Raw genomic sequence first — 26,965 nt, forward strand, 5'->3', positions numbered from 1 at the left:
GTAAAAATCCGTAAAGATGGAAAACAGGGAGCCTTATTTATAACATAGATCACTCATATTTCCCCTTCCTCTAAAGCTTAGCCTGTTTTTTCATGGTTCCCACCGTGCCTGCTTATAAAAGGGTCTCGGAGTGGATGCTTTTTCAGGAAATGTTTTATGGAGACGCCTACACTGTACTCTTCTGTCAAGCAAAGCTCCTCTGGGAAAGGAAAACATATTTCCAATGTAACTATTGCTTTTACTGTCTTCTTTGCTTTTTCAGTATTGCACTGACATTCCATGGTTACATGTCTCTGGATTTAAGACTTCAGTGCAGGCAAATGCAATCAATACTCCTTCGATAGCAGAACATTTATTTGGACCTAAAGTCGATTAACGGTTGGAACACATGAAAAAGCAGATGTATCTGACAATTTCAAGTTTTAAATACAATGATGCTAAAATATTTCCTACCACATTATGATGAAGGTACGTACATACAGGTCAGGTAAGAGGAACAGAGCCCTTCTTTGACCAGCAGAGAGCACCAAGTGATTATGAACATTTGACATCCATAATTGGCACGTCACCAATACAAGAATGTTCTAATTCATTGTCAGCATTTTTAAGAATATTGATTTAAGTTTTAATAGAAAACTGCACACAATATGTCTAACACTAACAACGTTATTGAGGTTAACGCCTCAATCAACGGCTTGTGCAGCCGAAGGCAAATCCTTGAATGGTAGCGGTCTTAAAAGTATTACATTCATGGGCTTTTAGCTCCATTAATAGAACAGACCACAGCACTAGAACCAGCCACAGTACTGGCACTATTAACAGAGGTCGAGGCCGATCTACTGGAAGATTCACAAACACAATCAGCAGTTGAAAAATATGAAAATAAAACTTTAATTGTGAGAACACATGGCTACTCTAAGTCATGCTCAGGCACTGTGAGTCTCTACATCATTGCGTTGACACACACATTTATAGTTTGAAAAGACTTGTAAAACATGTCCTTGCTCTTCCCTTCATTATTTTCAATATTCTTCAGAAAGCTAAAGCTGGATTTAGTCAGTGGTGGTTTTTAATCATTCACAAGGTTCCAGAACACTCCACTGAGGTACTCTACAATCAATTGACTAACCCTGTGTCACAATTTGACTCTCCCCCTAAAATCCACGTAAATCCGTTATACTCTTGTCCTTGCTCCCTTTGACTTTTATTGTTCCACTATCAACTTTCTTCACACGACTCGTACCATAATATGGTTTGTGTTCCAAAAGCCTCTCCGCCCAAGGCGTGCACCATTTTCCCCCAATTCACATCTTGTACTGTTCCCATCCTCACAGTGTGATTCCATTGCAAATGGTATCCACCCTTCAGAGAGGATACCCTCTTCCTTCGCACCTCCACTCACATTACTCTTTTCGGGTCAATCTTCTCAAGGTGAACAAGAGGTTTCAGCTGCTCTGCGAAGTTACGCATCTCATCTGAGATGACATCTTGTCCAGCTGGGGCCACCACACTCACTTCCACCAGATAAGAGAGAGACAGTGCCTCAATGCTGTCTGTGCTTCCTGGAACTAGCAAGCGGAAGATCTTGTACACTACAAGCTTCATGCTGCCCCGCCGGAAGATATGCCCCTGGGCCACAAATTCATGATCCAGGCGGAAGCCCATCTCTAGCAAGAACTCTGTCAAGTTGTCTGATGTGGCAATGTCCAGACAGTTGCGCACCAGTGCATGCCGGCTCTTGTCCCCCATCTCAGGCTGACCCAGATAGCGGAGGTGCCAGGGCATACTGGGTTTATCCATGGAGCGCCTTGCCCGCAGAACAAAAGGACTGCCCTGCTGGCCCTTCAGCAGAAAAACCATTTCATGGTCTTGAAAAGTTTCAGGCTCCATGTTGTCACAGAGGCCGCGAAGTCGGTGCAGGAGGCTCTCAAGGCTTTGATCCAAGACGCTTCCTGATGGAACAGAAATGACAATCCACTTTATTAAAGTATATTCACATTCATATTGAAATGTTTTTTCCACAGAAAAGATTAAGCTTTCTCTTAAAAGCGAGTAGCTTGAGTGGGTGAGTTTCTTAACATCTTTCACTGAAGCCGTTATAAGCCAGAGAAACACTAATAGTCTAGCGGCAAAAAGTGGTAGGATGCAGAGTTCTACATTACACTTACCTGCTTAACCAAACTTATGCAATCATACAAAAATCACTGTGTAACAATGCATCAATTGCCTCAAATACACCAATTAGAAGAGCTCAGAAGTAGTATGAAAACCCCTAATAAGTGCTACACAACATTTTTCAAAAGAGGTAGTGTTTCTGTAATCCTTTCTAGTTATTAAATCATGCATACAAAAGGATTATATAGTTACCAGTGACAGTGCATACATTTAATGAAATGACTCATCGTTACAGACTGGAGACACAATTTACTCTCTTTCCATTTCTACTCCCAAAGACTCCATTTGTGCTCAACAGGTGAGCATCTCAGAAGCCCAGAACTACATTAGGCATATTCAGAGATAGAATAAATATCCAAATCAAGACAGAGCAACAGCACACAGAGCCCACGAGGTCCTCCCAATCCTGTCATGTTCTGCCTTGTTTTCATACACGGAACCAGTATGACCTCATACTTCAGGCTGATTTCTCAGGTTTTCGGTCTTGGGCTACATCTTTAAATGTGTTCAGTGTTCTGGTGTCCCCAACCTCTGTTGGGAGTCTATCCTAAATGCTTTTACCCATTTCCATAAGCCACCAGCTCCAGCCTGTTATAGTGACCTTGAATTATGGGTACTAGCAACTTTTAAAAAATTCAGTCTTTTTGCTATGGTTATCTTCTTTTTCGACCTTTAAGACATCTATCTAACTCGCCCTCCACTCCCCCCATCACTGTGACACATGCAAACCTTAGATGGGCAGGAGTCATACAAATATGCAATTTAATCATGGCGTGCAACAAACTAGCCCCGATTAAAAACTCACGCCGAAACAGGAAATTTCCATCAGCACAATGGTTTACAGAGCCCCTTCGAATTCAGAGACAGCATTGTAGGAACCTTGAAAGGAAGTGGCGCCGGCAATACAACCCCACTGATAAAACAAATTACAAAAACGCTCTTTCCATTTACAAAAAACTTATAAACTCAGAAAAAAGTCGCTATTACACCGCTCAAATCAACCAGGCAAAAAACTCAGCAGGAGAACTGTTTCAGGTGGTTACCCATCTGTCCAATCCACCTGCCCCACGACTAGAAGGCTGACAATCCCTAGCAGATGATTTGGCCAGCTTCTTTGAGGATAAGGTTAGCTCCATTTTTTCGACTTTTTCCCATTCATCCTCTCTCCCCACCCTGACATCACCTCCTATAAACAATAATGTCAGCTTCACATCTTTCAATCAGACTAATCAAGAACAAATCCGACATCTGGTAACTAGCACTAAATCGGGATCTCCCCTAGACCCATGCCCTCCAGCTATTCTGAATCTTATCCCAGAAACCATCTCCCCCGCGTTATCTACTATCTGTAACGACATGTTTTCTACAGGCATTTATCCATCGGTCTGGAAAGAGGCAATCATTAAACCTCTCCTCAAGAAACCAACGTTGGACCCTCTTCTCCCTGCTAGCTATAGACCCATCGCCTGCCTTCCCTTCCCAGCTAAGATCTTCGAGAAGGTAATGAATACCCAACTCTCTAAATACATCAATGACAACGACCTTCTAGACGACACTCAGTTCGGCTTCAGGCAGGGCCATGGAACGGAAACTGCACTGCTCAAGGCAGCAGATGAGATCAGAACAGCTATGGACAAAGGAGGCGCGGCGGTCCTAATACTACTGGACCTTTCCGCTGCATTTGACACGGTCGATCATGTCACTCTGATCGACCGTGTCTCAGCTTTAGGCATAAGAGACAAGGCCAAAGACCTTATCGCCTCATTTTTAGCCAACCGCCCACAAACAGTCAAGATGGGTAACTTCACCTCCCAGACCTTTTCCCTCCCCTGCGGAGTTCCACAGGGTTCCTCGCTAAGTCCGACACTTTTTAATATCTATGTGTCGGACTTGGCGAGAGTAATAAAATCCCATGGAATTGCCCTCACAACGTATGCTGACGACACCCAATTAGTGCTATCAGTGCACAATGACGGAACATTTGTCGCAGCAAATTTTCAAGAAGGGATGAAGGCGATAGGCTCCTGGATGTCATCTAACTGCCTCAAGCTGAACTCCAACAAAACGGAGGTGATGACATTCGGGAGCTTGCAGCCGGCCTGGTCCCCCCAGTGGTGGCCATCTCAGATGGGCACGCCCCCCCAGCCAGTAGTCAAGGTACGAAATTTGGGAGTCACTTTTGATAACAAATTGACGTTCCTCCACCACGCCAATTCTGTGGTATCCTCTGCTTTCTTCATCCTAAAAAGAATAAAGAAACTCCTCCCCTACCTGCCACAATCCGCCGGTAAAACATTGATCAGTACCCTAGTGTTCTCCAGAACCGATTATTGCAATTCCCTATTGCTGAATGCTCAGGAAAAGGTACTTAATAAGCTCCAGACGGTACAGAATGCCGCGGCCAGAATTCTCCTATCCATCCCCAAATTCACCCCTACCTCCCCTTACATCAAAAAATTACACTGGCTCCCCATCAGGAGCCGAATAAAGTTTAAGGCACTCTGCATAGCCTATAAAACCTTGAACAATCCCGGACCATTGTTCCTAAAAAAAGCCCTCTGCCCAGTGGAACATCAGAGAACATTACGGTCGGCATCAGCCCACCTGTTAAAAGTCCCACGGACAAAAAAAACCAACTGGGGAGACAGATGCTTCACCATCGCAACTGCCAAACTATGGAACACTCTGCCTCTCCACATTAAAACTGCCCCCACGCTGCTAAAATTTAGAAAAAGTCTCAAAACCTGGCTGTTTACCTCCTAAATTCTTCCCCTACTGAAGTGAAGATCTGTAACATTAGCGCCGAGACACCCGTATGGGTAATTGATGCGCTCTAAAAATTGCGATAAATAAATAAATAAATAAATAAATCACCACAGTCGACCAAATTAGGTTTTATATACTTGGCAATCAGTAGAGGATCCATGAGCCACACTCATGTGGACGAGGATTGTAGGAGAGCAAGGGTATCGCTTACCTTGTAGTAAATATTCCATCATGTTAATGGCACCTCCAGATACTGGCATCACACTTACAGGGGGGGCCTCCATAGTGTATACGCCTGAAACAGAAAAGGTAAAACCGCTTAATAAATTTAAAGCAGAATAAAAAAAACCTTAATCTCTATGACTATGATTGATAATAGCTCAATATTTATTGAGGTATGGATTACATTTACCTAACTGTGCCCTACCCCTTTAAACTGTAGTAAACTCTTCCATTATCAACAAACACCTCGGGTATTAACATCCCAAAGATAAAGACCAGAGATCTTTATCTCTGAAGTGTGCCTCACTGGTTAGAGGAGGCAGACCTGGAAGCAGAGGTCAGCCCGGGACCAGGGTGCAATTCCGGCTTGGCGGGGTCTTGAGTTCTAAAAATGTCCATGGACTCGACAATTCTCGCTCCGGTGCCTACTCGATTCACGGGTTCACACTCTGCGACTCTGGGCAATAGCTTGCTTACTCTCCACAACGGCCCCTCGCAGCGGGATGCATGGCTTTCACCTTGCGGATACCCTGTCGGGGTTATCTCTCAGGGGAATACCAGGACGGGTTCCCTAAGCAAGCGCTTAGAAACCGCTTGGTGATTTGCGCTATATAAATTCCTGTACATTTATCATGTAACTAAAGCAGGAAGATCCCAGATCCTTCCACGTTCTCTTTTTGGGAAAATATAATAGTGTCTCTAGTTCATTAGGGACAAGTACATCTGGTTGTCAAACACCACCTGTCACATCCCAGCATCTGCAAGACCTTTTAAAGGTCGATCCCTTCACTCACTGATTGAATGATAAGTCCACATGCAAAAGACCTTTCCAGGCGAGCAGAAAAAATAACAAAAATATTGTCAGGAGTGATTTAAGGCCACTCAAAAGCACATGTGTCCCTGGCCAAAGGAACGGACATTTGATGACAAAATATTAGAGCACATTGTTACACTACTTTAATATGCAGGAACTGAATTGCAGAAGCGAGAAGCCACCTTTGCTATATGGTGAGGTTTTTTTAAGTGAGAAATCTAAGGACTCCTTAAATGTTGATTCCACTAGTACCCAGTCAGCTCCCCACCTCCCTATGATTCAATGAGTACTTCCCCTAAGGTACATGGTATTTATCCACTGACACAGCTACAGGAAGCTGCAGTAGGATTTGAGAATCCTGAAGTTGAGACCCCTTCACAATCCCCAAAGGGATCCCTTAAAATTAGCCTGCTAATGTCAAAGCCAGGACACACGAGTATTCCCAGACAGCAAGTAAGAGTGGGTGACTCAGTTTTCAGGACAATTAGAAGCACAATTTAAACTGCTTTTAGAACCAGCCTCTCCCTGGAAGGGTAAAGGTGAAGAGAAGGAGACAGTGACGATCAGTCGCATGTTTCATCAGGCACATTGCAACTAATACAGAAGAGAGATGCAACAGGAAGAGTAGTTAGGGAGCGAATATCTACCCCACAATGGAGAGATGCAGATGACGCTGGATGGAATGACAAGGCTGTTAGTAAGGCGCTATGGCCAGTATCCCAAGAAAGAGATGAAGATTTTAGAAGGGCTGAAGATAATGTACCACCTTGGCAGAAGGGGAGTGGAATAGTTTCACCGGAAAGCGTTCAGGAATTGGTATCACAAATTGAAGACAAAAGGAATGTGAGGGAAGAGAGGAATATGCTACTTACCAGTATGCATCTGTTCTTGGCATGTAGGGCTGCTGACATTCATATCTTGTGCATAGATCGCCGCCTAGTGTTGGGTCCGGATGATTGCACTTGTTGCCTTGGAAGAGTCTTCGAAGTATCACAAGATAAGTGACTCCTCCCTGGACTACAGTGCGCATGGGCATATTCTCCATCCTCAGATTGTTTTTCGCCATTGTGGCAGAGATAGAGATAGTAAAGTAAGAGATGGCCATGCCAGAGAGAATGCTGCAGCTGCTACAGGCACCGGGGAGGAGGGTGGGCGATATGAATGTATACTGGTAAGTAGTATATTCCGTTCGAGGCATGTGGGCTGGTGAATTCATATCTTGTGCATAGACTGTATAGCAGTATCTCCTCTAGCGGTGGCTACCTGTGTCAGCTGCAGCAGTTTGAAAAAGAGTTTTGAGGACAGCCTGGCCTACAGCAGCTTGCTGTTTTGTTTGCACATCTACACAGTAGTGTTTTGTGAAAGTGTGTATGGTGGTCCATGTGGCTGCCTTACAGATATCTTCAAGAGGAATATTTCCTAGGAAAGCCATGGATGCCCCCATTTTCCTTGAGGAGTGTGCTCTTGGGGGACGGTTAAAGTGCGTTTTGCCTTTTGATAGCATATTTGAATGCATTTAACTATCCATCTGGCTATTCCTGATTTTGAAATTGGATTTCCTTTGTGTTGTGGTTCAAAGGCGACAAACAGTTGTTTTGTTTTCCTAAAGGATTTAGTTCTGTCCACATAATAAAGTAGAGCTCTCTTTACGTCTAGTGTGTGCAGGGCTCTCTCAGCTACTGACTGTGGATTTTGAAAGAACACTGGCAGTTCTATCGATTGGTTGATATGGAAATTGGATACAACCTTAGGCATGAATTTAGCGTTTGTTCTAAGGACCACCCTGTTGGCATGTGCCTGCATGAACGGTTCTTGAATTGTTAGCGCTTGTAATTCACTCACTCTTCCGAGTGAGGTGATGGCCACTAAGAATGCAACTTTCCAAGTTAGGAATGGTAGTTCGCATGAATGTAAAGGTTCGAAAGGAGGGCCCATGAGTCTGGTAAGCACTATATTGAAATTCCAGACTGGGGAAGGGGTGTGTCTAGGAGGAATCACCGTTTTCAAACCCTCCATGAAAGCTTTGATTGCAGGTATTCTAAACATTGAAAGGTGTTGCCTGTTTTGAAGGTATGCTGCTATGGTAGCAAGGTGTAGTCGTATTGAAGAGTATGCTAAGTTACATCTTTGTAGATGCAGCAGGTAACATATAATGTTTTGTATTGAAGCGTCTAAGGTTTTTTTTTGGTTATTGTTGCAGTAAATAACAAATCTCTTCCATTTAGCTGCATAGCACGCTCGTGTGGTTGGTTTTCTTGCCTCCCTAATGATATTCATGCAATCTGGGGCAAGTTAAGGTATCCAAACTCTAAGACCTCAGGAGCCAGATCGCTAGGTTCATTTGATTGGGATCTGGGTGTCTGAGTTCTCCATGGTTCTGAGTTAGAAGATGAGGTGCAAGGCGCAATCTTTGATGAGGAACTACTGATAGTTCCAGGAATGTCGTGTACCATGGTTGTCTCGCCCATGTGGGAGCAACCAGGATTAGTGTGAGGGAGTGTTGCCGCAGTTTGCGAGCCACCAGCGGGATCAGTGGTGCAGGGGGAAAAGCGTACGCAAATCTGCCTGACCAGTTCATCCATATCGCATTGCCCTGTGACAATGGATGTGGGAACCTGGCGGCAAAGTATTGGCATTTCGAATTTCTTTTGTGGCGAACAGGTCTATTTCTGGGTGACCCCACTCCTCGAAGAATGGCTGAAGGACCTGGGGGTGAATCTCCCATTCGTGTAGTTGCTGGCTGTGCCTGCTGAGCAAGTCGGCAACTTGATTGTCCTTCCCTGGAAGGTGTTCTGCTAGTAGAAAAATGTTCTTTGGGATCGCCCACTTCCAGATACTTTGTGCCAGATGGGACAGCTGTGGAGAGTGCGTTCCTCCCTGTTTCTGGATATAGTACATCGCGGTCATGTTGTCCGTCCGGATCAACACCGTCTTGCTGTAAAAGTATTTCTGGAATGCTTTCAGGGCTAGGAATATTGCTAGCAATTACAGTTGGTTGATATGCAGCCTTTTCTGTTTGCTTGTCCAGAGCTCTTGTACTGTGTATTGAAGGAGATGGGCTCCCCGGCCTGTCAGTGATGTGTCCGCTGTTAGTACTAGTTGTGGAACCGGCTCTTGGAACAGTCGCCCCTTGGAAAGGTTTTGTGGGTTCCACCACTGCAGAGAGTTGTGAGTGCGATTGTCCACCAACACTAGGTCTTTTAGTTGTCCTTGAGCCTGGTTCCATTGCCGTGCTAGGCATTCCTGCAATGGGCGCATCTGAAGTCTGGCATGGGGGACAATGAATATGCAGGAGGCCATCATGCCTATGAGCTGCGTGGACTTGAGCCGGCAAAGAGTGTTGCGGCAGGAATTTGCGAATGAGTGTCTGCATACTGGCTATCCTTGCTGAGTTTGGATATGCCTTTGCCACTGATGTGTTTATGGTGGCTCCCAGGTACTGCTGTGTGTGTCGGACGGTTGCAGATGTGATTTTGCATAGTTGATTGAAAAACCTAAGCTGTGTAGCAGCTGGATTGTTTGAGACGTGTGTGCTGCACATTGTTGGTACGATTTTGCTTGTATTAGCCAATCGTCCAGCTAAGGGTACATATGGACGTGCTGCCTCCTGAGATTTGCTGCCACTGTCGCTAAGCATTTTGTAAACACTGTTGGAGCCGTGGTAACCCCGAAGGGCAAAACCTTGAATTGGTAGTGTTGACCCTCTATTGCAGGGGTCTCCAAACCGGTCCTGGAGGGCCGGATCCATGCCAGATTTTTTGGATATCCCCATCGAGATACATGTAGTTATTTTAAAAATCTGGCATGGATCCGGCCCTCCAGGACCGGTTTGGGGACCCCTGCTCTATTGTGAATCTGAGGTATTTTCTGTGGGATGGATGGATGGGTATGTGGAAATACGCATCTTTGAGGTCCAGTGTTGCTAGGAAATCCCCTTCTTGTAGGACGGGAGCACTTGTTGTAGTGTTATCATATGAAAGTGCTCCGACAGTATGTATTGGTTTAGGGGTCTGAGGTCCAATATTGGTCTGAGAGAGTCGTCCTTTTTGGGAATAAGGAAATATAGGAAGTATACTCCTGTTCCTCGCTGTTGGAAAGGGGCTTGCTCTATGGCCCCCTTTTCTAGCATGCAGTTCTCCTCTTGTTGTAACAGGGTGATGCGTTCTTTGGACATTGGACGATGTCTGGGTGGTATGTTTGGTGGTGTAGAAGTCAGTTCTAGGCAGTAGCCAGACTGGATGATTTCTCTTACCCACCTGTCTGTGGTAATTGCGTTCCAGACAGGTAGAAACTGTTGTAGTCTGCCTCCGACCGGTGTTAAGTGGTCTGGAGGTAGTGTAACAGAGTCACTGCTTTGAGGCAGTGGAGGTTCTGGTGTTATTGCCTCCACGTCCTCTTCCTTTGGTATTGTTACCTCTGTAGACTACTTTTGGCTTAGTAGCTGGTTTTTTCGGCTCAGGGCTTTTTTTCGGGTCGACCGTGACTTTCGGTTCGACGTGGTTTTTGTGCTCCGTAGGCTTCTTAGGAGGAGTGCCCTTTTCAGGGTCGATGTTCCTGTTTGGATCGACTGCTGACTTCTGGATTAATGTTCTTTGCAGAGTCTATTGTATTTTTTGGATCGACTGGTGTTTGTGGAGCCGGTGTCTTCGGGCCGATAGGTCGTTCTGGCCTCGACGCGGGCTTAGGTACGGCGTCTTTTGCCGGGTCGACAGATTTTGGTGCCGAAGGCTTGTTTGGGTTGGCAACCTTCTTTGGTTCGGCGCCCTTTGGTTGTGTGGCCTTGTTCGGTTCGACAACCACTTTTGGATCGACAAGTTTGGGCTGCGCGGCCCTCTTGGGGTAGACAGTCTTTTTCGGCTCGACGCTATTTGGCTCTGCGGCCGTTTTCGGATCGACGCCCTTCGGGTCGACGACCTTCTTTGGCTCTGGAACCTTCTTTGGGACAATGTTACTGGGCCCTGCTGTTTAGGAAGGTTTCGGTTTCGCTTTTGGTTTCGGAGCAGAGCCGGATGGTGGGGCAATCGAAACTCTTTTCTGATCTTCGCTAAGGCCCTTTGGTGATACCTTGACCGGAGCCGTAGGTAACGGGGTAGATGGTGTCGGGGGCAGGGTACCCACGATTTGTCCCGGTGGAATGTCGTCATCGGAGTCTGAGTAGTCCTTGACGGTGACTATCTCTAGGTCAGAGTCTAGCGCTTCTTGTAGATCAAGGTTATTATCGTCCGGGTCTGGTGCCTGTCGCTGCATTTCTTACCTGGCGGCACGTCAGTTCCGAATAGTTTTCTTCAATCGAAACTGTGCGCAGGCTGGACAGCTTTCCTCCTTATGGTCTGGGGAAAGGCACTTGTTGCCTACTGAGTGCTTATCAGTATGTGGGAACTTGGAGTGGCATTGTGGGCACCTTTTAAACGGGCTTCTTTCCATCGACGGTCAGTTCACATGGCGTCGAAAAGGCCAAACGGCCCACGTCGACGACCGCTTGGAGATGGAAGGCTGGATCGAGTAGAGAGGTACCGAGCGAGAACAATACCGTCGAATGGAAGGTCTTTTGACCTTTAGAAAAGTTTTGTTTTAGATTCCAAGTTGGCGTATAGGAGTTTGCATCCGAACCCAATGGCGGAAAAAACAATCTGAGGATGGAGAAGATGCCCATGCGCACTGTAGTCCAGGGGAGGAGTCACCTATCTCGTGATACATTGAAAACTCTTCCAAGACAACAAGTGCAATCATCTGGACCCAACACTAGGCGGCGATCTATGCACAAGATATGAATTCAGCAGCCCACATGCCTCGAACAGAATATTGTGATGATCTTTCAGGGCAGATTCATGGAAGTTTTAGGATGATGTCAAATAGGGTAGTCAATACATAGGCATATTGACAACATGGGTGAAATACTTTGATCGAGAGGCAAGGTGCTCTACTTAGGATAATAAAATTCAAGAAAGGCCCCTTATTGATTTTAACCATACAAAGGGAGAGATGGGATTTCCTAATCGCACCAACAGTAGAGGAGGAGAACAGAATATGTTCTCGCTAGGAAACCCCATGCACCTGAGCTTGAGCGGTTGCAGTTTCCAGGAACACCTGGCCAGCCAGCCCCCAGGATGGGGTCTTGCAAAGATAAGGGAGGATTGACTCTGCATATTAGACCAACAGAGCAGATGAGTGTACCATCAGTTTTGCACGGACCTGATCTCACACCTACTGAGATAGTTGCTGAAGGAGAAAACTGCTGGTACAGTGTTGTACCCTATAAGGGCAATTTAGCAGGATGGACTGAAGATTTAGCTCCACAGATGAGCACATTACCACTAGAAGGAACCTTTGAACTACATGACATGGCACATGCTGAGGACTGCATTCTTTATGGCAAAGAAGATCTAGACTGGGATTATCCCCAAATGAGGAAAGGTTTACAAATATGACAAAAATATGCCAGCACAACCCCCAACATTCTGTCACTCCCATATATATCAGATTCCCCTGATACATAGGGACCTGTGGCACCTCATTATGTTCCTCTGCCACAAATGGACAAGGGGTATCATAAAAATGTATTACCACCACACAGAGGGAACAGGGAATGTATTAGTGCTTTTGAAAAGTAACTGCAGGCATTACCTTGGCAGTAGGGGACAAAAGGTTTATTCAGCTCTCTTATAGGAGATGAGACCAATACTGTTTTCCATAAGCCTGGAGGAATGTTACACTCACTGACACTAGGTATGATGGTTCCCCATTCAACTCAGTTTTTTAAAACTTATTTTTATCTTGGGATACACTTAGCAACAATATATAATAAGAGCATATACTTCATATATACAGTACATATTTTTAATTGTCAACATATGACAGTAGTATGCCTGAGCATGTATTACAGTCAAAATGCAAAAAAAAGCTGCACATCCCTATTTTTAGGCAAATAAGTCCATTAAACACATAACCAATAAAAGAGAAAACTGAGCAGCAATTGGCAGAGCAGCACTCATCACATATCTTCTAACATCAAGGACCAATGTGATTTTACAGTTATCTCCATCCTGCCCCCTCCTCTAATGGAACTTCGGTGTACTTGAGCTTGCCCATCCCATTCAACTTAGTTGTGACAGTAGTTTGGGATCAGTAGAGGAAAATGTATCCTGAAAGGCCAGACATTGGGTCCCTCATGGCTTGATCAATGCAGCTGGATGAGGACCCTGCTCAGTTTCTTAGCAGGATGAAGGAAAAATTGACTTGAGAAGTAGGTTAGGGTTGGGAAGTAACAGGGGGAAATGCGTGTTGTTTTACAACGTAGTGTTGAAGGGTGTACCCTCTGATGTACTGGATAATCTAGACTATATAGTGGCATTGGAAGCCAAGCCATGGATAGAGATACAGGCACATATATTCCAGTTTTGTAAGAAGCAGCAGGTGAAAGAGAGAAACAAGCAGGAGGTTACAGAGAAAGCAGCAGCTAAGTTAATGCAGCGAAAGTTGGCAAAAAAAAGGAGTAGTGGAAAGAGCTGTAGTACGACTAAGGGATTGGTCCAAGGACTACCCAAAAATAGTACCCACAACAGCAGGAAGTAGCACAAGGGCACAAGGAAGTAGCAGGCGAGGAGGTATAGAAAGAGTCAGGATAGGTCCACAAAGGTTGGATCAAACATTTAATTACTGTCACAGATATGGACATTTCTTTAGAGATTACAGGACTAAGAGATGGGATGAACAAAATGGAAGGACAGGAGTTTACCATCAGCCAGGAAATACAGGAGTGAAGCCACAGTCAAGCCCGCAAATAATATATGTATCCCAGACACCACCACAAAATGAACAGCAACCAGTAATGCCTCAAGTGTAATGAATGCCGCCACAGCAAAGTTACCAAGCACCCCCAATGGCAATTCCACCCCAAAGTGGACAGGGAGGTGTGATTGTGAGAGGAGGACAAATTATGTGGGAGGATATCCACAATGAATGTGCCCACAGAGTAGTACCGTGTGTCCAGTACTGTCAGTAACACACAGGCCAGATGAGGAACCCACTGTGACAGAAGCCATCAATGACAAGGGGTATGCATTACTAATAGATACAGGAATAATCCAATCTTGTATTAGAGAGGGAGACTACCAAGTTCTATAGAGCAATGGACACAACCAAGGATTCTCTGGGGCAGTAATGCGATTTCCATTTACTAAACAAGTGGAGATGGAAATAGGAGGGAGGTTCATTGATGGCTGTTTACAGTTCTCTCCAGCAGCCCCAACTAATCTATTGGGGAGAGATCTTATGACCACATTAAATATATTATTAATTTTGAGCCTGAAGGAACTAGGATTTGTTCTACCCCTGGAAATCCACCTTCCAGGATTGTGGCTGTTAACAGTAGATTCTACTACTAGAGATCACATCAGCGCTTGAACCACTGATATAGAAGCATTCACTACAGCAGTGTATACAATAATAGCAGAGACACCAAGGTTACTAGGAAGAGCGGTCCAGATAAATAGTTTCTTTTCCAGTGACAAGGTCAACATTCATGTATACTGGACAATTAATTGATACTGCAAATAGAAGCTTGAGCAATAATACCAACCAATGAAGCACTGATAGCCAGTGATCATAACGTTGTCTTTTGGGCATGTGTTCTATTCATTGAGCCAGGTAAAGGGTTGGGGAAATACTGGATGATGAACCGTTTAATCATGAGTCCAAGTAAACATTTGTAGTCTTTCAGGATGACATACCGTTGAGGACAGTATTGGAAGTAAGGACACCCACATCAGAGACCGCTTTCGATTCTGTTAGGGAGGCAGATCTTTCCCATGTACCAGACACTTTGTGGACCAAGGGTCTCCATGATATAGGCAGTATTTGTACATTTACACCATTTAGAACTACACTAAAGGAAGGTGCTATTCTTCCTAGCGTGAGACAGTATCCTTTTTCTAAAGAAGCAGATGAGGACATCGCTGCTTCTATACAGGCCTCACTAGCGCAAGGTTTGACTTACCCTGGAGTATCTCCTTGTAACACCCCAATGTATCTGCTAACGAAATCTAAGGGTAATACCTGGCATATGGTTCAAGACCTGCGCTCCCCGAATGATGTAGTAATATCAGAATTTCCAATTGTTTCCAACTTTTCCATCATTTTGACAAATATTCCTCAGGATGCAAAATGTGTCTTTGTTATAGATTTCAAGAGTGCCTTTTTAGCATCCCTCTCCATCCAGACAGCCATTATTTGTTAGCGTTTACCTATTGCGGGACTCAGTATTTGTATTTACGTTTACCTCAAATGGTATTGTGAGTCCCCTAGTGTTTTTAACAGAGTGGTGCAAAATAATATGTCAAACTTTCAGCGTGACCGTACATTATTGCAGTATGTCAAAAAGCAGTATAGGAAAGATACCATGTCTTGTTTGGTTACTCTCCCATTGACAGGATACAAGGTAGAGAGAGAGAGACAAAGTTCAGAATTGTCAGGAGGAAGTCCATTACTTAGGACATTTACGGTCAGCTTCTGGTCGACAAGTGACTCCTGAGACAGCCGCATCTATATGTCAAATGACTGATTCAGAAACTGTTAAAGGAATGCAGAAGTTTCTTGGTCTCTGTAATTATGGGAGACAATGGGTCTTTGATTACAGCACTCTAATAGCCCCTTTGCTGGCTTCTATTAAACATGTGAAAGACAGACACAATTAGATAATGTGGAACACAGAAATGAGGGAGACTGTCCAAAAATTGAAGACTGAGATAACAGATGCCCCAGTTTTGGGTACTCCTGACTACACCAGGAGTTTTATCTCTTTTGTCATTGCAATGGTAAAGTGATGACAGCTATCCTTTTGCAGAAATATTCCTTAGGGCATAACCCATTGTATATTTTAGTGGACAGTTAAATTCAGAGACGAAAGGACATTATCCTTGCAAGCAAGCTCTTGCAGTGCAGAAGAGAACCCCATTGTTATGGGGGCACCTTTGACGCTCTATGTAGAACATACAGTGTTTGCTATCATTCAGAAGGCTAAGACTACTCTAACTACACAGAGTGTGTCAGGATATGAGGTGATAATATCACTACCACCCATAAAGGCTGAGAAGTGTCATACAGTGAACCCTGCGACATTCTTTGTTCATTCTATATTACACTCGGAGGATGATGGCCATGATTGTGCAACGTATATTCCTAAAGAATATAGTCATGCAACAGAGGATCCTATTCCAGATAGCAAAGTCTATTTTGTTGATAGTTCTACTGTTGACCAAGATACAGGAGTAAGACATACAGGTGCAGCAGTAGTTGGGAGAACATCAGCATGATTTTCAGACAAACTTCACATAGTAGAGTAATTACCACTACCAGCACATTATTCTGCACAAGCAGCAGAGTTGATAGCCTTGATAATGGCTGTTAAGCAAGGAGTAGGAAAAGTCATCACAATCTATTCAGATTTGGCTTATGTGACTACCACTGTACATTCTAGCATTATGAAATGGAGCAGGAGAGGTTTCCTTAAGTCAGACGGAAGTCCTGTTATGCATAGGAATCTTTTAGAGGCTTTAATAGACACTTGCGTTACCACAGGCAGTGGCAGTTGTGAAATGAGTGGCACACACGAATGGACAGGAGTTTGTGTCACAAGAAAATTAACTAGAAAAAACGGGAGTCAGGTCCTGGGACGTGCGGTTGGCTGGACCATAAGTTATATTTTATAAAAAACAGAGTGCCAGTCACACAATTATTTCAAATCCTCTTCTTTTGAGGAAGAAACCAAGTGAAACTCATGAAGACTCATGTCCCATGCGGTCTGACTAGTTAAACAAGATAAGTAATTATGCCTACATTTACCTTTAGACATACAGCTAAAGGACCGCAGCCTAAAACTCAATCTTCCTGCAGACCGGCAATTGCTGGCGACCAGGTAAGAAGAGTAACATTGTAACTGTTTAGTTGGAAGCAAAGGATTTCTAAAAACAAAAAAGCTAAAACTAGCTTTGTTTTATACACTTTTTAGATATGTTCTTTAAAGGCAGAGCCCTGAGGAGAATCCGTTGAGTGGACATACCGGATTCGAAACGCGTTGGCGTGAAAGAGATAAGACAGTTGTCTGTTGATCGACTAAATGAATTAATTTGTGGTCTATGATTATGAAATGAATTGCAAATCCTATTAAGTTGTTTGTAATAATTTTCTTCTGACTTTTGAAAAATAGTCTTCTTGAAATCTCGAACCCATATCTATCACAACTCTGGTCTTTTTCAAGATATTTTTGTGTATATATCAAAGTGAATCAGTATGTATACACAATTAGATGTGTAGATGTCTCAAAATGTTTTGTGTTGTTAATAAGTGTTTTTGTATGTGGATAAGTGAATATTTGTCTTTTATGTAAACAAAAATACGACAAGGTGTTCTTTTCATACAAGAAATATAAAATTTGAATTATAATAAAAAGAAAAAGGGTAAAAGTGTAATACCCAGCTAAACCCAGGAGTTTCACTTGGTTTCTTACTCAAAAGAAGAGGATTTGAAATAATTGTGTGGCTGGCACTCTGTTTTTTATAAAACAAGAAAATTAACTAGCAGACTGGGCAGCTAAAGATGCAGCTAGGCGCACCTCACCCCTGTCTGTGTCATCGGGTTCACAACATGTCCCTGTTTTGGTGGCCAAGACTGCCTCGCCATCTGAATCTGACATTACCACAGATAATGTCATGCTTTATTATGCTGAAACTGCGAATTTGCATCTTCGAGAGTTGCAGGAAGCTGCTCCACCGCATGAGAAACAGTTATGGGAGGCTAGATGATGCTTCCAGTCAGGGGATGACTTCGTTTATAGACAAATATCTGCAGGTAAGCCAGTGAGGCATCAAGCTTTACTTAAGACAGCTGTTGATCAATTATATTTACCACCCAAATCTCAAGAGATCATTTGTCTATGCAAATACAACATGATTAGTTTGTTCCCAACTTACATGATATGTTTACCAACTTACCTTCATAACTGTACTGTTTGTCAACAAAGCTCCTCAAATCCTACCTTTAACCCCTTTGATGCGGCCGCGATTCCCCTGGTGTGCTGTAAACAGCACGAACAGGGGCGGGCCGTGACGAACCCCAGCCGTCATCAGCACACGAGCACCGTAGTGCATGACGGCTGGGGTTCGTCATCAGCATGGAAGGGGTTAAGGTGATTTAATTCTACCATACCACGACCAAAAGGTCCTTTTAAGACCCTTCATATTGACATGTTAGATAGATGCAACAACTATCGGTACCTTATAGTTGTAGTTTGTCCTTTTTCCTCGATGGATTGAAGCAGGACTGTACATCCACTGTGCTGCTAAGTGAGCTGCTAATTTTCTGATTCGTGGGGGGATTCCCTAGTGGGTAATTGCAGAAGGGATAAGATTTGATAACTGCACGCACTTTGTTACTGCAATCTTCACACATCTCACAACAATACTAGGGATAAAACATAAGTTATCTTCTGATTATTATCCCCATAGCAATGGCAGCGTTGAAAGCCTAATGACTGCCAAAGAATAAGAACAACAAGCTAAATGCACACTACAAAAGAAGTGGTTGTATTGCTTACCATTTGAACTCTTCTCCTTTAGAAACACACCTAGTTTATTTATTTATATATCCTTTATTTCGATAAAATATCATAAAAAGGTACAGATAGAAGATAGAACATTTTCATTTACATTTTACATAGTCCATTGTGGCTAGCTGTATGGATAAAGTGTGTTTTAATTGAGTGCATATTATATTTAAAATATATAAATAATTAAAAAGGCACACAAAAACAATTCCATAAAATCAGCAGAGATTTCCAAATAATTTTGCATCTTTTTACAGTTTTTCGCCCACTTTTTTCCTAATAAAATAAACAGCAAGCAGGTACCTACTAATACAGAAACTATAACTTGTCGTGTATCAGTTGTTAAAATTCTTTCTACAACTCTATACATCCTAACACCAATATTCATACAAAGGGGTTTAATCCATTTCTTCCTGGCTGCCAAATATGCGGGACAAAAAAATAGAATGTGTGCGTTATCCTCCTTCATACCTTTGCTACACATACCACATTTATCATTGCCGTTTGAACTCCACTTTGCTGTACGACTTTTTATCATCAATGATCCATATCTAAGCTTTAGGTATAATGTTTTTGCTAAGGGAGGGTTTACTTCATTCAAAAAGGGCTCAAAGCAAGGCTCTGTTTTAAACAAGTAAAATTCTTTAGTTAAAGAGCCATTAGATAAATCAGTAGTTCTCCGTTCATTCATATAAGCTCAGAAGGAGATTTTTAAAATCCTTTTTGAACATGAGGTTAGTGCAGATGGATTTGTCCAAAAATATGCTAGTCCAACCCTCACTAACCATGTTCTGATATGGTCGTACCATGCAATACGGCTGAAAACATCCAGGTCTTTTAACTCAACTAGAGTAACTCTATAATGTATCAGCTCAGGTGTAGTCCATAGCCTAACCCATAACATTAACGGCCTTAATATGGCGTGGCGATCTGTACGCTTCATATTTAAGTCGCAAAGCATTGGTGTTGTTGGGGTGTGCACTGGCAATTTTAAAAGTGCTCTATAAAATGCATTCTCTTTGACCTCAAAGGATTTTCTACAGAGGGGTCCCCACAGCTCAGCCCCCTATAGGGCTGCCGATTGGGCTTTGGCCCAAAAAACTTCCGAGTGCCGGTAACACAGCTTTATTCCAGCTATCCCTATGCCTTTTTAGTATGGGGCGACTATTCTGTGTTAAAACTAACTTACTTTTTTATATTTGAGATTTCCACTGCATTTTAGAATCAAAGGATACACCCAAGTATATAAAAGTTTTGACATGTTCCAACTTTTGATTTTCTAAAACCAAGTTTCCCTTGAAGGAACTATGTGGATTTATTGCCATGTACTTTGTTTTGCTGTTGTTTATCTCAAGTCCTTTTATATTACAATATGAGTGAAAAGTATTAAGCAGTGATTGTAACCCTCTCGACGTTTGGGATATCAAGATGGTATCATCCGCAAATAGTAAGGAAGACACAATTTCACCCCCCCAATTTTGGTGAATAATTTTTACACTTGCTTAGGAAAGTAGGCAGGTCATTAACGAACAGGGAAAAAAGGGTTGGGGCAAAGACACAGCCTTGGCGAACCCCCCTTTTTATTGGTATCGCTTTAGTCAGTTCGCCATCTGGACCCCACCTCACTTTCGCAAAGTTGTTATGGTGTTGTCTTTGTACCTGCTCCAAGATATTTTTTGGTAAACCCTGGTTGGCAAGCGCTTTCCACAACAAGTGTCTGGGGATGAAGTCAAATGCGACTCTAAGACCAATGAATGCCACATACAAATGGCCCTTCCGCAAATTTATGTATTTCCAGCATAGGCAGCAGAACCTGAATAGTTGATCTATAGTGCTAACTTGCTCTGAAGCCTGCTTGGTATTTGGTAAGGACATCTCCTTCCTCAATCCATTCATTGATCCGATTCAAAAAAGGTACCTTGCGTAATTTTTTTTTGATTTATGTCTACTAAACTTATCGGGCGATAGTTCGCAGGATCACTCCGGTCGCCCTTTTTAAAAATGCAGATAATTTCCGCCCCCCTCCAAGTATCAGGCATACTAGCACCCGCAGCTATATAATTGCACAAGTGATTGAGATATGGTCCCCAAATTTTTACATCGTGCTTGAACAAGTCTCCTGGTATGGAGTCAAGTCCTGGGGCTTTACCAGATTTCACAGAGTTAATAGCTGTGTCTGTTTCCTTAAGGGTAAATTCTAAGATCTGCTCAGGTGAGTTTGGAGATATTAAAGTATCCAATTCGGCACCTGAGTCGGGTTCTGCATATAGGTTTGTAAAATGATCCACCCAAGTCATTTCTTCCAGATAAACATCTCTAGTACCCTTCGCTTCCCTATTCTTATTTGCAACAATTTTCCAAAAGCGAAAGGAATCCTTACTCTTTACTGCGGTCAGCATGTCTGCTCATATTGCTTCATCCCAGTTCTTCTTAGCAGTCTCAAGTGATATTTTGTACTTCTGTCGTGCTTCCCTCACCTAGTTCTGATAATCACCCTACAACCCCATCAGACTGTGTAGGGAGACTTATGAATGTGCCAATACCTGTCACTAGAAGTAATGTATTTGGAAAAAGCGCAGCGGACATCTTGAATGATTAAATGCATGTTAATCTCTCTGGATTAACCAGAGTTGCAAAGTTAATTTCTAAACAGGTTACCAAGGGAAAGGAGAGTTGACCTTCCAGTTGTGTACACAGGTGGCCAAGTATATGTAAAGACCTTTTCCGAAAGTGGCGAGAGGCCAGATTCGATGGGCCTTTCACTATCACGATGGTAACTTCCACTGCCCTCAATGTAGATGGCAGGAAACCTTGGATTCTCCTGTCAGACATTCGATTTAAATAAACCTAGCACCACGTCAAAAACCACCGGTGATGTAAATGGATCAAGAGGGGAGAAGAAGATTGTGACCGTAAAACTACCCCCCTCCACTTCTGCCTTTGGACACTGTTCTGCTTTTGGATTTTTTTTTTTTAGATCAACAGAATGAACGTTATGTATATTTGTTTTAATTTTCCTATTTTGTCTCTTATTCCTATTTTGTCTCTTAACACTATCACTTCTACTATTACTTTTTCCAAGTAATGTATATTTTAGCTCTACTAGTTACATAACACACCCGCAAAGAGAAGTCTCTATTCATGCTAAATGTGTCTCATAATATCCATACCAGATTATTAGATAATATGTGGTATCAGTACGTCAGACATAGCTTCAGAAAGTACTAATGGATCATGTATCGTTTGCTCTTTAATTCCTCATGCCACAGTATCAGATATCAAATCATTAAACTAAAGAAGTACCTCCAAGTACAGCTCCACGACTTTTGCATCTTTACCTGTGTAGGTTTGCTCGAATGCAAGTAACACATGTTAGGGTAGTACAGTTTCTAGTTAATGCCACAAAATAGGACTCTTCAGTGGAGGTTTTATATATACTTACAGAAAGACAGGACATCAAGGATGAGAAGGCATGAATGAAGAAAACAGGATGTCCCAACACTGCAGAATGGATACAAATGGTCTTAGGTTGAAAGTTTTTAGCAGTAACACGCCCGCCCACTGAATGAAATAGTTAATTAGTAAATCCTTTAACCCCAAATTGGGTTCGAAGGCCAAGATTTAGAGTTATTGGGTCAGTTTATGCCCATGATCAATGGCATTCTGATATTGAATTTTCCTGTAGAGTCATGTCTTTATGGAATAGTACTGATACTAGTCAGGATGCAGTAGGAAAGTGTGTGCCTATATGGGATGATAATGTTGGGCATTACACTTGGATACATAGTACACTAAGTCCTCAAACAATCATGAATTTAACATCAGTTTCTTTCTGTTTCAGAGGAAATGGCACCATTAACGTAGGCAGGAATTTCAACTGCAGTGCCACAATAGATAAAGCCGAGATGCAGGGGGGACCTCCAGCCTCTTGGACTATTAAAGTGTGGCGGACTACTGTGCGCTCAGTTACCACCAAACGGGAGTGGTCTATGTTCAACAGTCACTTTGCCCGCCCCTTTTTTGGTCATTCCTGGAGTTAATCTATCAACACTTCATGAGCAACCCATGAGCCATGCAATAACTTTGTTACGTCATCACCGAAGGAGAAGAACTGCAGAGTATTAGGGCTCATCCACTTGGATGATGTTCCCCTAGAATACCAGTTCTCCAGTATTAGGTTGTCTTTCATAGATTCACATGCTTGAATATTCCCCGTTGTCTAAGTGGTAGTCCCACTGTAAATAAAATATCAATAAAAAGAATCCCAATAAAGTATGTATGTAAAAACATATCACATAATTTGCGATACTAGAAATACTTATAAGTACCTGGTTAGCATGACCACATAGAAATACATGGAGAAAAGAAAAGACCTGTATAACATATCCATGTCATTATGTTAGTCCAAACTACAGCCAATCAGGCGCAAGCACCCCTCCAGAACCTTCTCCTCAGAGGCTCAGGCCCTCAGATTTTCTACCGCACGTCGTGTGAAGGGAGTCTCCCTGAGCTCTGCTCAGTTTTCTACTTTCTTCTCGTTTTCCAGTGTTTCAACTAGGTCTTCAAGTAAGAAGTCTTTGTTTAGACCTGGTTCTTCCTGTGGGAAGTTACGGCTCTACTCTAAGGACCCCCACAAGAAGTGTATATACTGCCTTTATCCCGACCATGAGGTAGGCAAATGTAAAATCTGCAGGACTTTTTCCACAAAAACCCTTTAAGATAGGGAGGGTTGTCTCCTTTGGTTGCAAAGATTGAAAGACAAGGACTCCGCTCTTTCTGACGCAGAAAGCCTGGTGTCAGGTACTTCTAAAGCAACTTCGAAGCCTAGCAGTGTGCAGGATCTGCCTTCCCCCTTCTTGAAGAAAAACAAACTTTCTCTCATGAAATGAAATGAAGGGGTTTTGTAAAGCGCGGCTGCTGCCCAAGGGCGTCCAAGCGATAAGTAGAGGTAATAGAACTCTGAGGGACTGGGGGGGGGGGGGGGGGGGAGTGATCCGGGTAGAGAGCTAATTCCTGAAGAGGAATGTTTTTAGCTCCTTACGGAAGGACAAGAGAATAGGGTTGGACCTTAGTGAGAAGGGAAGGGAGTTCCATAATTTAGCAGCGTTGAGCGTGAAGGACCTGCCTCCTGCTCTGGACCTTTTGACTCTGGGAACTGCAGCAAGGAATGTGTTTGTGGATCGAAGTGATTTACCGGGACAATAGGGGGTGAGAAGTGTGTGGTTAATCTCAGGGCTAGCTCTATGGAAGGCTTGATGCGATATGCACAGAGTTTTAAATTTTATTCTATCCTGACAGGGAGCCAGTGGAGTGACCGGATCCCTGGCTTAGCTGATTCTCTGCAAGGGATCTGGAGCAGCGTGCGAGCTGCACAGTTCTCCGTGCGCTGAAGTTTCTGCAGCACGTACTCAGGGGCTCCCAAGTAGAGGGCGTTGTTGAAGTCAAGCCGGGACTGGATGAGGCCCTGAATAACAACCTGCTTAGCTTTCAAGGGCAGAATTGGCAGGATCTTTCTCAGCATTCGGATAATCCCGAAGCAGGTTGCTGCTGTTTTTGTTGCCGGAGTATTAAAGGTAAGGGTTTTGTCCAGCCAGACTCCCAGACTTTTAATGTCCTCCTTCGGGGATGGAGGTGGGCCTAAACTGGGGGGCCATAGCTGGTCAATGGGGGTGGGGGTAGGGGGGCCGAGGAGCATTATCTCTGTCTTGTCGCCGTTGAGTTTTAATGAGGATGCCGTCATCCATTTTCTAACATCCTCCATGCAGGCTGCTAGATTGGTTTGGGGGAGCCCGCTGTTCTTCTGTGCCAAAGAGACCACCAGCTGAGTGTTGTCCGCATACGAGATGATCTTGATACCGTATTGTCGGACGACCTCAGCCAGCGGCCTCATGTACACATTGAACAGCGTGGGGCTCAGGGAGGAGCCTTGGGGTACCTCGCAGTTTAGAGGTTTGCTAGTGGAGCAGGAGTCGCCATCGAAGGCCTGAAATGTCCTTCCGCTCAGAAAGGAACCCAACCAGTCAAGAGCGTCTCCTGAGACCCCCAGATCGACTAGTAGAGACAGCAGGGTTTTATGGCACACCGTATCGAACGTGGCACTTAGATCAAGGAGGACCACTGCCACTGACCCCCCTTGATCCAAGATCCTCCTGGATTCTTCTGTCACGACTAGAAGAGCAGTTTCTGTGCTGTGTTTAGGATGGAATCCTGTTTGGGTGGAGCCCAGTAGAAGATTCTCCTCGAGGAAATTGGTGAGGTGGAAATTAATGTGCTTCTCCAGAATTTTGCTTGCCCAAGGCAGCAGGGAGATTGGACGGTAGTTGTTAGGGTCCGTAGGGTTGAGATTGGGTTTCTTAAGCAATGCTCTCACCATTGCCTGTTTCCAGGAGGGGGAACCACTCCTGTTTGCATGGAGCTATTGAGTAGGTCCATGAGGGTGGGGAGGATGACTTGGTTGGCCATGTTCATCATCTGAGGGGGCGGTGGGTCGAGGGGAGAGCCTGATTTTACCTGATGTGCAAGGGATTTGAGTGATTCCAGGTCTAGTGGTGGGAATTCATTCAGGGAAACTCGCGAAGGGTGTTCTGTAGCACTTGGAGGTGGTGGTATGACAGCGATAGTCTCTGGGCTGGGGGCTGCGAAGGATAAATATATGTTATTGATTTTTTGAAAGAAAAATTCAGCCAGCTCATTACATCGAGCTATAGGATTGTCGGTTGGGGCCGTGGGAGGGGAGATCTTAGAAAGGCTTTTGACTACTTGGTATATTTCTCTTGGCTTAGATCGAGCTGCCAAATTTTCTCTTTATAGTAATTAGTTTGAGCTAAGTTTATTTCGAGTTTGTATGCCCTAATGGCTTCCCTATACCTGTCTTTTTCGGTGATGGCGTATCCTAGGCGCCACTTCCTTTCCAGCTTTCTACACTGTAGTTTTAGCTCCCTGAGCTTCTCCGAGTACCAGGGGGCAGTTTCTCGTGCTCTCTTTAGCCTGGTTTTCATGGAGGGGAGGATGGCGTCGATGGAGTCCTCGATCCACTTATTGAATGTCTTGCTGTTGGGTACAGGGCTCTTGGAAAGAGCGGGTTTGGAGGTGGAAAGGAGGCTCGACTACAGCTCTAGTGGGAGTCTCGACCAGTTTCTCATCTTTCGTGAAGTGGGCGGGGGGGGGGATGACTTTGCAGGTGGACCAGTTAAGGGAAATCAGAAAGTGATCAGTCCATGGGAGGTGAGTAATAATGCCAACCGTGAGGTTGGGGCAATTGCTAAAGACGGGGTCGAGCAGGTGACCTTTGTTATGAGTGGGGGACCTGATTAATTATTCTAGTTGAATTGCGGCTAAGCTGGAAACTAGCTCGTTAGCGGTGCTGTCAGTGCTGTTGTCGAAGTGAATATTAAAGTCTCCCAGCAATGTGAAGTTGGAAGAAGACATAGCAGATTCGGCCGCTAGCGAGGGTAATGAGGAGTGGAAGTGATTCAGTGGCCTGGGGGGCGGTATACAAGTGCCCCTGTTAGACTGTCGTTAGGGGTGAGTTTGAGGCAGAAAGACATGCTTTCGCAGTCTGGGATAGGATCCAGGGTACAATGGCATTGGTATATAGATTTATGGATAATGGCATGGCCTCCTCCTTTTCCGCGTGTGAGGTCCCTACGAGCAATTTGGTAGCCCGGTGGCAGGGCTTGAATCACATCTGGGTCACAGTCTGGGGTTAACCAAGTTTCGGTTAGGAAGATGGCGTCAGGAGACCGCTCATCTAAGAGCGGTAAGATTTCTGCGCTATGTTTTGGCAGAGACCTGCAATTTAGGAGCAGTAGGGTGTAGTTTTGCTGGGCCGACCTGAGCCGGGCGGTTTGGAGGTTGGTGTTGCAGTATTGACAATAGGTGGGGAGGTTGAGAGGATGGTGTTGGTGAAGGCAGCTATCTTCCGTGGGGGGTTTAAATGCAAGAAGGGCAGCAGCACTATATTGAGTCCTAAGAGGAAGGCCAGGGGGGGTGGCCCCTGTCCCCGGCCAGACGCGCGCAGACGGGCTTGCCTTTGGCTGCGCGCGCCCGCTGAGCGTCCAGGGGAAGGGGGGGTGTGGCCTCACGGCCGTGGGCGTGGCCTGTGGGCTTGACGAAAATGGCGGCACAAACAACTCCGACCCGCGGCAGCGTTTACATCGGCTGCGCAGGGAATTGGAGTACAGGTGAGGGTAGTGCTCAGGGGGGAAGTGCCAGCATAAACACAGTTTTTAGTTAAAAGCAGTTTTTAGGTCTCGCACCTTTTCTATTTCGCAGAAATAGAAAACAGGGGTGGGTCCTTATGTCGCTGATCCAGTTCTTTCCCCAAAGGCTCTCTTCAGGCAGCTGATTGGCTCTCAAGGAGGATTTCCAACAGTTCATGTGCAGCCCAA

At 44.2% G+C, this 26,965-nt stretch overlaps 1 protein-coding gene across 4 annotated transcripts in view; it reads right to left on the reverse strand.

Moving 5' to 3' along the window:
• Nucleotides 1-867: 867 nt before the first annotated feature.
• The window catches only part of MED18 (mediator complex subunit 18), a 51,484-nt gene continuing 25,386 nt past the window's right edge, over nucleotides 868-26,965 (reverse strand). For 2 of the 4 annotated variants that reach the window (XM_086957588.1, XM_086957587.1), the window contains 3 exons: nucleotides 18,247-18,351; nucleotides 5,153-5,236; nucleotides 868-1,952 (listed from right to left, as the gene is read on the reverse strand). In XM_086957588.1, coding sequence (XP_086813714.1) covers nucleotides 1,399-1,952; nucleotides 5,153-5,225 — 627 coding nt within the window. In that variant the 5' untranslated portion in view covers nucleotides 5,226-5,236; nucleotides 18,247-18,351 and the 3' untranslated portion in view covers nucleotides 868-1,398. The remainder of the gene's footprint in view (nucleotides 1,953-5,152; nucleotides 5,237-18,246; nucleotides 18,352-26,965) is intronic. The other 2 variants (XM_086957586.1, XM_086957589.1) reach the window with 1 other exon arrangement.

This window comes from Lissotriton vulgaris, chromosome 2_1 (genome assembly GCF_964263255.1).
Source record: "Lissotriton vulgaris chromosome 2_1, aLisVul1.2, whole genome shotgun sequence".
Lineage (NCBI taxonomy): Eukaryota > Metazoa > Chordata > Amphibia > Caudata > Salamandridae > Lissotriton > Lissotriton vulgaris.